The 11,886-nt window shown below is 46.0% G+C and overlaps 1 protein-coding gene across 3 annotated transcripts in view; it reads left to right on the forward strand.

Moving 5' to 3' along the window:
* Positions 1-11,886, forward strand: part of ZFP28 (ZFP28 zinc finger protein) — a 20,482-nt gene continuing 8,596 nt past the window's right edge. For 2 of the 3 annotated variants that reach the window (XM_078062418.1, XM_078062420.1), the window contains exons 1-6: positions 1-231; positions 723-814; positions 8,959-9,085; positions 9,267-9,362; positions 10,957-11,117; positions 11,743-11,857. In XM_078062418.1, the coding sequence (XP_077918544.1) occupies positions 12-231; positions 723-814; positions 8,959-9,085; positions 9,267-9,362; positions 10,957-11,117; positions 11,743-11,857 (811 nt within the window). In that variant the 5' untranslated portion in view covers positions 1-11. Of the gene's footprint in view, positions 232-254; positions 515-722; positions 815-8,958; positions 9,086-9,266; positions 9,363-10,956; positions 11,118-11,742; positions 11,858-11,886 lie in introns of those variants that run through there. The other variant, XM_078062419.1, reaches the window with a different exon arrangement.

Raw genomic sequence — 11,886 nt, forward strand, 5'->3', positions numbered from 1 at the left:
GCCGCGCGGACATGCAGGGGGCGGCGAGCGCGGGCAGGGGCGCGGGGACCCGCGGGCGGGGGTCCCCGCCGCGGCGAGGCGCTTCCCGCACAAAGCCCGGGGCGGGCCGAGGCCGGACTGCGGGGACCCCGGCTGCCTTCGCCCGCCCTGCCCGGGGAAGGCCGCGCGCGAGGAATGGCCCTCCATCCAGGGGTCAGCGAGGAGCGGTGACCACGGGGCCGGAGAACCGAGGTGAGGGTGACAGGTGGTCGGGCCTGGTGGACGGGGACGAATTCGCCCCTTCGGAGTGCGGGGAGCGTGAGATCCTGGGGCAAAGGGCCTCTCGGGCTCCTGTGCTGGGGAATGGTTGTCCCTAGGCTCTGAGGCTGGTAGGTCGCAGGAATCCAAAGGTGTGGAAGTTCCCTCTGAGTCCGAGCATCAAGCAGCCGTGCGGGGAGGGACCGTGACTTGCCAGGGTCAGCCTGACCCCACACCATCCAATTCATGCGCCCAGAGAGAGGAAACCCCTCCCTAGGTAGAGTGACAGTCGTATACAGATCAGTCCCTTCAAAATTGGTCCCATCCATCCGTTCGTGCCCGAGCATTTGATTCTCCACCTGTTGATGCCCTTTCTGATTTAATGGCTGTAGTTTAAGAGTCAGCAGGAAGGGACCGTTTCCAGCCTGGTGATGAGGAGCGTCGTGCAGATTTGGTCTCCAGCGACTCCTTTCTCTTCCCCCCAGCTCTTCCTTCCAGGGGCATTGCCCTTCTCCAGGAGAGGAGGCATAAGCCGGAGGCCGCAGGGACAAGAACCGAACTGAAAGCCATGTCTCAGGTGAGTTGGCATTTCCACTCTCCTCTCTGAAATGCAGTCTTGCTTTTCAGGACTTAATAATGTTTATTTTCTTTTAAAAGTTTTCAGTTTAAGAGACCTGTCCTGGGAGCTGGTTCCCATTTCCTCACATTCTGGTGAGTGATGGGCTACACAGGTAGCCCAGGGCCTCCCTCCCTGCTTCCTCTTCATCTCATTCAGTGTCCGTTCTTCACTGGCGAAGTGATGCAGCCCCTCGCTGTGCCACTTTTCTCAGAGGGACGCTGATGGAGCCGAAAGGTCCTCCTTGGGGCAAGCACGGCAGTTGCTGGTGCTGTACCTGGTTTGTTTGGTATCCACTTGGTGCCAGTCCCTGGAGAAACAGATGGCTAAGCCCCAGTCCCTGCTCTCAGGGAGCTCATAGCCTGAGCTTCTAGCTGCCTGTGAGGGAAGGGCAGGGCATCTTTCCCAAGGAGGTGATTTTGGAGCCATGTTTTGAAGAGAGAGGGGATGTTTGGCAGCCCTGGTGCAATGTGAGAGGCTGTCTTTTTCGCACTTGATTGGATGGCTTCTTAAAATGCTGACAAACAGTTTTGTTTGTTTCTGACCTCTGTGTCTCATAAATATGACAGCCAGCTCATAAATATATGAACCAGGTGCCAGTTGTCCCATCCAAGCTACTTGTAAGCAAGTTACCAGCGATCGCCACATTACCAGACGCACTGTCCAGTCCTCAGTCTTTTTTGACTATCATTGGCATTTGAAGTAGCTCAGGGGTTGGCAGACTTTCACCGTAAAGGGCCAGGTAGTAAATGTTTTAGGCTTTGCGGGCCGTAAGGGCTCTGCTGCGGCTGCGCCCCTCTGCCTTCTAGAACTAAAGCAGCCTCGGACAGTATGTAAATGAATGGCAGGGTCGTGTTCCAATAAAACTTTACAAAAACAGGGCTGCCGACCCTTGAAGTAGCTCATCCCTTGCTCTCCCGTGGGACCCTTTTTTTCCCCTTGGCTTGTAGCACTCATCTAGCTTTCCTACCACCTTCCTGACTTCTCAGTTTTCACTGCTGGTTCCTCCTCCTCTCCCGGACCTACAACTGTCAGCGTGCCTCAGGATGGTGTTCTTGGCTCTCTTTTATTGTCTGTCTGGACACGTTCTCCTGAGGAACAATGCCTGTTCTCATCTGTAGGAACTAGCCACAGGCAGGCTTCTCCCAAATTCGCCTTTCCAGCTCAAACCTCTCCTCTGAGCTCCAGGCCTGTGCATCCGACTTGATTCCTCCTCTTGAATGTCGAATAGGTAATTCAGACCTAATACATTCACATCTGAAATCTGAGGTTCCCCCCCAACCTGGCAGCTCCCACAGTTGTCTCTGTCTCAGACCATGGCAGTTTCATGCTGTCAGATGTCAGGCCAGAAACCTCTGCGTCATTCTTGTCTCCTCTCTTTCCCTTCCGCCCGTGTTTGCCTCATTGCAAATCCTGTCAGTGCTGTTTTCACATTGTGTCTGCAACCTGACGGTTATCATTATGCCCACTGCCTCCGTCGCTGCCTTGGGGATTATTATCTTACTGTTGGCCCCTCAACTCTGTTTCCGTGACTTCCTGCTGCTGCATATGCTCCCTGCAGTCGCATCCCAGGGCTGCAGCCGGGCGGGGTCTGTCCTAACTGCTGTGTTCCTCTCTGCTCAGAACCCTCCGATGGCTTCCGTGAATGAAGGCCACGTCCTTCATGTGCTGACAGGGCCCTACCTGAACTGGTCCTTTGGACCTCTGACATTTTCCATCCTCCTCCATCACTCAGTTTGCTTCCTCAAAAATTGCCTTCTCATTTTCCCGATCCTTCTATCTATAGCTTCAAAGACTCCCACCCAAATTCCTCACATCTTCTTCTCTGCTTTACTCCTTTTTTAAACTCTTAGCACATTTCAACATACTGTACATTTACGTAATATATCTGGTTTTCTGCTCCCAGTACACTTAACACAGGCAGGGAGTTTGGACAGTTTCACCCCCAGAGCCTCATTCAGAAAATACTTGGTAGAGGAATGTGTAAGCTTCTCTTGTAGCCAGTATTTTGCTATTTAATATAATATTATGATAATCACTTTTCTACCTGGAAATATGCTTTATCCCTGATTATTTCCTATGAATACATTCCTAAAAGTTCCTCTTACTTTGTGGCTTAAAGTTAAACTGACATGAAATCAGAATACTTTAAAAGTTGTATTTAGGGGCACCTGGGTGGCTCAGTCATTAAGCGTCTGCCTTCGGCTCAGGTCATGATCCCTGGGTCCTGGGATCGAGTCCCACATCAGGCTCCTTGCTCAGCGGGGAGCCTGCTTCTTCCTCTGCCTGCCTCTCTCTCTCTCTAACAAATAAATAAATAAATAAAAAATAAATAAAAGTTGTATTTAGATGGAACAGCAATAGAGTCTCAAAAGCTAGAATTTATGGTGTAAACAGTAGACTTCACCAAAAAGAAAAAATTACCGATTTTTCATTCACGTGCCTTAAAAATTAACTGAATTGAATTGAACCAAAAAAAACCCCTCTTTAATGCATTTTTTTTTCTTATAAAAGGCTTTCATTCATTTTTTCCTGTGGAGTATTAATACAAAGTATTTTTGTGTAAGGATAGAATTGCTTTTGTTTTCTGTTTGTTTTTAATCTCTTTCTATCTTTATTAAGATTAAGAGTGAGACCATCAGATCAAATTCTTATGTTGGGTGTACCATTATGTTTTCTCTCTGGTGTAGTGTGACATTTTGAAACCCTTTTGGAAATCTGCATATGTCCACACTAACAATGGGAATAAGAATAGGACGTGCACGGTTGAGAGTGTTTTGAGTACCCTTGAATGAAGCAGGTTGATCATTTTTTCTATCTGAAAGCCAGGTTGCCTAGTGGATCTTGTTTCATCATCAGGGTGAATGGATAGCAAGCATTATGGCTGTTGTCAGAGTGGAAACTTTTAATAGAGGCATGCTAGTGTCATGGTCACAGGTGTGGACAAAGAAGCCAGGCTGCCTGGGTTTTGATGCTAGCGTTAGCATTTAATTGCTGTGTAACCTCAAGGCAACATAAATGACCACATTTTCTTCATTTGTAAAAATGCGGATGATAATGGTACTGGCTTAGCGTGGTTCTTTTAAGGATTAATTAAGTGAATGCACGTAAAGCGCCTAGAAAAACGTAAAGGTGCCTGGCACATAGTGAGATCTCAGTAAGTGTTAGCTGTCAGCATCCTCGTGCCATTGTCATTTAGAAATTTACGGACCAGCCCCTTAGGTGATGCACACTAACTCAACAATACAAGGTGTTGGACAGGAGTTGGCAAAGTGGCCTAATCTGGCCTGCCACCTCTTTTTGTATAGCTCATGAGCTAGAAATGGTATTTACATTTCTCGGTGATTGAAAAAAAATGAAAATATGTTACAACCTGTGAAAATTACATAAGTTTACATTTTGTTGCCCATAGATGAAATCTCCCTGGAGCCTGGCACACACGGGGTGTAGCTGTGGATGGTGGCAGCTTTCACGCTGCAAGAGCAGGGTTGAGTCGTTGTGACAGAGGCCGTCTGGCCTCCAAAGCCTAAAATATTTGCCCTCTGGCCCTTTACAGAAAGACTTTGCTGGGCCCCGATGTATAGGTTAAGGGTGTGGACTCTGGAGCCAGACCACTGGGTTCAGAATCTTGGCTCTGCAGTTGACTGTGTGATCTTGGGCGAGTTACAGCTCTCCGTTTCCTCATCTATAAAATGGGAAGAGTGCTAGTACCAGCTCTCTGGGTTGTGGGGCTTGAATCAGCTTATATGTAAGTATATAGAATTGTGTCTGGAATATCATAAGTGCTGTGAGCAATAATTGCTACTGTTTACAGTGGAAGAAGTTTGCCAGCTCTCTCAGTCTGTCTGGGCTCCTATCATAGACCACCACGGACTGCGCGGCTTATACACAACAGACATTTATTTCTCACAGTTCTGGAGGCTGGGAAGAACCAAGATGATGGTGTTGGCAGATTGTATGTGGTGGCTGATGCGGACCGCTTCCTCTTCCATAGCTGGCGCCCTCTCTCCGTGTCCTCATATGGAGGAAGGAACTAAGGAGCTCTGGGGGGGAGGGGGTCTCTTTTATAAGGACACTAAGACTGTTAAAGAGGATTCACCCTCATGACCAAAGGGCCTCCCAAAAGGCCCCACCTCCAAATGCCATCACACAGGTGTTAGGATTCCAATGTATGGATTTTGGGGGGACACAAACATTCAGACCATAGCACTAACAGAAGTCATTGGTTCTTTTTTTTTTAAGCAGTTGTATTTCTTTTTTTTAAAGATTTCATCTGTTTATTTGAGAGAGAGTGCACATGAGTGGGGGGCTGCAGGGGGCCCCCCGGGAGGAGCAGAGGGAGAAGCAGGCTCCCCACTCAGCAGGGACCCCGATGTGGGGTTTGGTTCCAGGACCCTGGAGTCATGACCTGAGCCGAAGGCAGACACTTAACTGACTGAGCCACCCAGGCGCCCCCAGAAGACATTGATTCTCTATATATAAAGGGCAGTCTGTGTAAACTGAGAAAATGTCTTATTTGGAAGGTTACACATACACTGTTAATGCTAGGTCTCTCTGGTACATAGAAGTAGAGAGGTAGAGAAGGGGACATTTCTTATTAAGAAAAAAAAATCAGACCCCAAAAGATTCCAGTTGCCTACTTGAAAATATTAGAACTTATACTCTTCTGTGTAGTAGGGGCTCCAAATTCCAGTTTTTCTTACAAATGACAAAATAGTAACAAATACAAGAAAATTGGACATCATTTTCTCTTGCACCAACACTTATAAAGTTATTGTAAAGATGCTATAAAAATATTATAGATTTTGGGGCGCCTGGGTGGCTCAGTTGATTGGGCGTCTGCCTTCGGCTCAGGTCATGATCTCAGGGTCCTGGGATCGAGTCCCGCATCGTGCTCTCTGCTCTGCGGAGAGCCTGTTTCTCCCTCTCCCCCTGCTCTTCTCTCTCTCTCTCTCTCTCTCTGTCTCTCTCTCTCAAATAAATAAATAAATAAAATCTTTAAAAAAAAAGATATTATAGATTTTAAAAAGGTATTTTGTATACAGTATATGTACTATATGTTATATAATGTTTCATTTAGTAAAGACTATCTGAGGGGCGCCTGAGTGGCCCAGTCGGTTAAGCGGCTGCCTTCGGCTCTCAGGTCATGATCCAGGGTCCTGCGATCAAGCCCCGCATCAGGCTCCTTGCTCTGCGGGGAGCCTGCTTCTCTCTCTCCCACTCCCCCTGCTTGTGCTCTCTCTCTCACTCTCTCTCTCTCTCTGTCAAAAAAAAAAAAAAAATCTTAAAAAAAAAAAAGACTATCTGAAAAGATTTTGAATATCTGAAAAAAATAAGTGCAAGACTTGCCAGGCAAGGAGCATATAGACAGAACTGTAAGGCTGGCATCTGTGAAAAACCAGCTTTTAGATCAGGTCAGAGGAAAAGCATAGAAGTAGCATGTGTCTGAACACCAATACCTTTGAACCAGTTGAAAATATTTGCATTGAAATGGGTTTTTTGGGGGGGCATCTGACTGGCTCAATCAGAAGAACATACGACTCTTGATCTCGGGGTCTTGAGTTCAGGCCCCACATTGGGTATAGAGATTACTTAAATAAATAAATGTTTAAAACAAAAGAAATGGTTGTGGTTTTTTTGTTTGTTTGTTTGTTTTTAAGCCACTTCATTGAGGTATGATTGACATGTAGGAACCTGCACGTTTTTAATGTGTACCACTCAGTGATTTTGAGGATAAGTATATACTGGTGAAACCATCACCACCATCAAAGCCATAAACTTATTCATCACCTTCTAAATTTTCCTCCTACCATTATTGTTGTTGTTGTTATTATTATTATTATTATTTTTGGTAGCAAGAACACTTAACATAAGATCTACCCTCTTAGCAACTTTTAAAGACATAACATCGTATTGTTAGCTGTAGGCGTGATGCTCTACATCTCCCAAATGTCTTCATCCTGCGTAACTGAAACTTTGTTCCCTTTGACCATCACCTCCACATTTCTTCCTACCCCAGCCCCTGGCAGCCGCCATTCTACTCTCTGCTTCTGTAAGTGTGACTGTTAGCTTTCACATGTAAGTGAGATCATGCAATATTTGTTTTTCTGTGTCTGGCTTATTTCACTCAGCATCTGCATTGAAATGTTTGAGTTTCAGTCTACTTGAAGATTCCACTGCGTCTTGCACAGTTTTTAGAATCGGAAGGCATTTAACTGTTGGTGCGGGTGGATATGAGCCACCTAGGGAACTAGAGCTGAGCCTTCCCAGCAAAACGAGCGCTCTTGCTACTTCACTCAGCCCGCACAGCAGTCCCTCTGCTCTCGTGGCCCGATGCTCCGACGTGACAACATCAGTGAGAGCTGCCCAGCATTGTTTTAGACGAGCTTGCTCAGGTAGGCATCTGAGCATGTCTTTTGCTCAAGGCTCACACTAAACAGTTCTTGGCTGTTTCCTGCAAGTATTAGCAGGTGTTTGCCATGGCGTGGGGCCCTTCAGTCTCCCATTTAGGAGATTTATGTGTCAACAGTTTCCTGTCTTCACACAAATCAAGATATCATTTACAAAACCCTTTTGTCTTTACACAATTTGGTTAAAAATACCTTCAGAATTGTTGCAGGTTAGAGAGCACATGATAGCATATGATTCAACAGACACCGAACCTCGAAGGGACTTTTGTTTCCAGTAGAACTAAGGGAAGCTATAAACAGGAGAGTTCAGGTGCTGGTCAGCAGCATGGTAGCTGACATCCATTTAGCACGTTCGTGGCGCCTTGCATGTTCTGAGTCCTGTGCGGGTGCTGCGTTGTTTGGTCCACGATCTGTGAGGTTTTGTTGATTTTTCCAGTTACTGTTGGGGAGCCGAGACAGAGAGGTTGAGTAACTAGCTGAGATCACAGGGCTGGCGTGTGCTGCAGTCTGCATTCAGGCTCTGTGGGTAGTCGGACTTTCCTGCTCACTGATTCCAGTATATACTTTTAAAATCCCAGGGCTGCTGGTCATTTAAATCTAGAGGGCAGCCACTGGTGGGATTCCCGGGGTCAGAGTGTGAATTAAATAAATGTTTCAAATACATTGGAATGTATCAGAATTATACACTGAAATCATAAAAATCCGCCAGCAGTGGGTGAGACGAGCAGTAGGCTCACTGTCTCACCTGTGTTCATGGTACCTCCTCGACACTCCCCAGCTTCTCTGGGACGGCACCTTGATTCTGAAGGGCATTTTGTAGTATTTTTCATTCTTATTAAACACTCACCTTTATTTCAGGAAAAAGAAAAGAGAATTTTGTTTTTTGTTGTTGTTGTTAACATGAATGCTCAACATCTAATGAACACTGAAAGTGAAATAGAAATCCTTAGAACCGACTTTGAGGTTTAGTCTTCTGGGCCTTTTGAGGTTCCTCTTTGGGTTGATTTCCCCATTCTTGTGCTGATCCAGGCCACTCGTGTCCTCGTGTTGAAAAATGCTCTAGTACCTCTTGTGCGTGGAACAGGTGAGCCTCCATTATTTATGTTCTGAATTGGTGTCAGATATTTTTCTTGTGTACAGCCGCACAAAATTGCCAGTTCTCCAAGGGCAGGGGCTATCTCTCTATTTTTCTCTGGATATTATTCCTTGTGTGCAGAGTCTCTCACCCAAAATGAGGAGAAGGTAATCCTTAGACCCCTATATGAGTCTGCTCGGGCTGCCGTATCAACATACTGCAGGCTTGGGGCTTCAAGAACAGACAGCTCTGTTCCCAGTCTGCTCTGGAGGCTGGAAGGCGGAGATCACGGTGCTAGCAGGGTTGGCTTCCCCGGAGGCTTCTCTCTGGCTCGCAGATGACCGCCCTGTCACTGTGTCCCCACACGTTCTTCCCTCTGTGCACTCGCATCCTTCATGTCTCTGACACCAGTCAGATTGGATTAGGGCCTGACCACTGGACTTCATTTAACTTTTAATCACCTCTTTTAAGGTCCTGTCACCAAAATTAATCACATTCTGAGGTACTGGGTGTTAGACTTCAATGTATGAATTTGGGGGACACAGTTCAGTCCGTAACAACCCCCCAGTCTAGGGGGCCATGAGCACTGACTGAGCAAGAATGTGGTTTTGTCCTTTCAGAGCTTGGTGACATTTGGGGATGTGGCCGTAGATTTCTCCCAAGAGGAGTGGGAGTGGCTGAACTCTGCTCAGAGGAATCTGTACAGGAGTGTGATGTTGGAGAACTACAGGAACCTGGTTTCGCTGGGTAAGGGTGCCCCCCCCCAATTCTCCCACCTCTCCTCTGCGTGCTGCTGTGGCTCAGAGCCCTTTACTCCTTTAGCACCAGGCCCTGCACCGCCGCTCTTACCATCAAGCCACGGGGCCTGCATGTCAAGCTTGCACAGACCCACAGTGTGACCACCTCCTGTTTCTTCTTGTGTATTTAGGACTTTGCGTTTCTAAGCCTGATATGATCTCCTCATTGGAACAGAGGAAAGAGCCCTGGATGGTGAAGAGAAAGTTGACAAGAGGCCGGTGCCCAGGTGAGCATGGGAGGCCTTGCTGGGGGGAAGGCCCTGCGGGTCACAGCTCAGGACCTCAGCCGTGTAGGATCATAAGCAGGCTCTTCCCAAGCCTCCAGGCCTGGAGGGAAATTGAGGCCTCTTGAGCACGGGCTCCCCAGATGTTCATCCTACCTAATCTCTCCACCTTTGCTTTCCTCCCTCTGAACATTACTTCTTTCCTGCCTCTGAACATTACTTCTTTCCTCTCTGGATCCTGTTTTTTCTTGGCTCCTTCTCAGACCCTTTGTCATTCAAGCTTACATAATCCTGTCTCTTCTTTAAAAAATCCTTGGCCGATGCTGATGATGCTTTTATTATCTTATTTCTCTTTGATCAAGTGACTGTTTCATGTATAGATTTCTTTCACTGACTTTTATTGTCAGTTTTGAGTAAGGCCATCAGATACAGGTTGGTGGATGAGTGTAAGCTATTGAAGAATTAACCATGTCACCAGGGAAATAGGGCATATCTGTACATAACTTAAGTGAAGTAGAAACTGTTATCCTATGTATGGTGAGTATAAATAGGGACCAAAGAGGAAGAAGAAAAATCACTCCCAGTTTCAAGCCAGAGAAACAAGAATGAGAGTAGAGCCTTTAGCAGAAATGTTAGAATTGTAAGAAAGAGACCAGCAGGCCAGGAGCTGGGTCTGGGCGGGGCTGTCATCGATTTGGGTGCAGGTGGGCCTCCCAGTGCAGACAGGACCGGACAGTGGGGTGACTGGCTCTCAGAAGAAGAGAATGCGGATTCTGATTTGACAGACAGATCTTACAGATATTGTGATGATATTTCTATCATTTGGGAATACAGTGATTTCAACTACAACATTATTTCTGGAACAACAAATCAATCAAGACAAGGGATCAGAATTATAGACTTCTCTTGGAGGTTACTGCAAGAGGAAATGTCAGCAATTTCTAAAGAATTGAGAATCTCATAAAACCTCTGTTGAAATCATACTTCAAGGGAAGACTTTATATTGACAGAAAAGGACAGGCCACTCACAGAACTTCCGACAGCTCTCATGGGTGGGCATAGGGAACAGGAGAACTGTGAAACTGTTGCATTTAACATATTACATCATGTGCTCTGAACGAGTTTTATAAAACGAAATAGGTTTTTCCTTCTGTCAGTCCTTCATTTCTTGCCAAAATTGTAGTTGATTCTGAAGACTTGCACTTTTAAGGCCGGGATTTGAACTTTCGTTAGTTAGCATTGTAATAAAAGAAGCATTGTTTAAAAAAAAGAGAGAAAAGAAGTTTTAGCTGGAAGAATGGAGAAAGAGTCAAAGTGAGTTTTACTTAATAAGGAACATATAGCAGTTTTCTTCTTTAGCCTCTCCCCCCTCTTTGTTTATATTAGCTACATGTCATCTTAGATTTAAGTGAGAAGGCTCATACTGTATCCTTTAGGATGAAAGCTACACAAATACGGGAATGTAGGGTTGGCTAGTCATATAAAAAAGCTTTCGATATGATACGGTTTTTTGGGGGATTTTAATTCCTCTGGTTACATTTTGGAAGTTCTCTTCATATTAATACATAATGGAGAAAACTTTTTTAATGTCTTTCAGATTTGAAGACTGTGCCGGAGACTGAGTTACCTGCAAAGAAGGACATCTCTAAAGAAAAGTTACCCCAGGCAGTGATCATGGAGAGACTCGCAAACTACAGTCTGGAATGCTCCATATTAGGGGAAAACTGGGATTATGGTGCTCTGTTTGAGAGGCAGCCGGTAAGTGAGCTAAATTCTAGTCAAGTCACAGTATCCTTCCAAAAGAAACCCTTCTTGAGGGGAGAGACCATGACCATAGGGAGTTTGGGAGAAGTTTCTGTTTGAGTATGGTGCCTCCTGTAGGCGGAGCATCCCGCCGGAAGGAAGAGCATGCAGTCTTGACGCACGCTAGAAGAGGGGAACAATTCAGTTGTAATGAATCACAAACAAGTCTCTTAATCAGAAACATTCAACATATGATGACGTGAGAAGACTTTGAGCAGGGTTTCAGCCCGCCCCTCTCATGAAAGATTACATATGAGAGGGAAACCCTGCAGACTTGCCGAGTCGTGCGTGTTGAAGGTGGGGAAACCTTCAGTCAGCGTTAGGAAATTCCTACTGTGTGTAAGTTCGTTTTCTCCTGCAAAATTACAGATTCTCCATGGCAGAAGCAGATTCTCTGATTTTTCTCTTTTTTTTTTTCCCCAAACGTAGACAATATGACTAGGCCCAGTCATTATGTGACCTGGATCACTCAGAACTTAAGTGAAAATTCTTGCACAGGTTGTCTCTTTCACACACCTCCCCAGAGCCTTTGCAGGTTTGTGGGCATGTTTGATCAAAGAGTGTGTTTGTACCATTTCAGGGCTTGGTGACCATCACGAATATGGCTGTAGACTTCTCCCAGCAGCTGGACCCAGCTCAGAAGAGTTTCTGTAAGAATGTGATATGGGAGAGCCATGGTGACCTGGGGTCAGTAGGTAAGGATGTCCCTCTCCTAAATCTGAAC

This window comes from Halichoerus grypus, chromosome 15 (assembly GCF_964656455.1).
Source record: "Halichoerus grypus chromosome 15, mHalGry1.hap1.1, whole genome shotgun sequence".
NCBI classification, from domain to species: Eukaryota; Metazoa; Chordata; class Mammalia; order Carnivora; family Phocidae; genus Halichoerus; species Halichoerus grypus.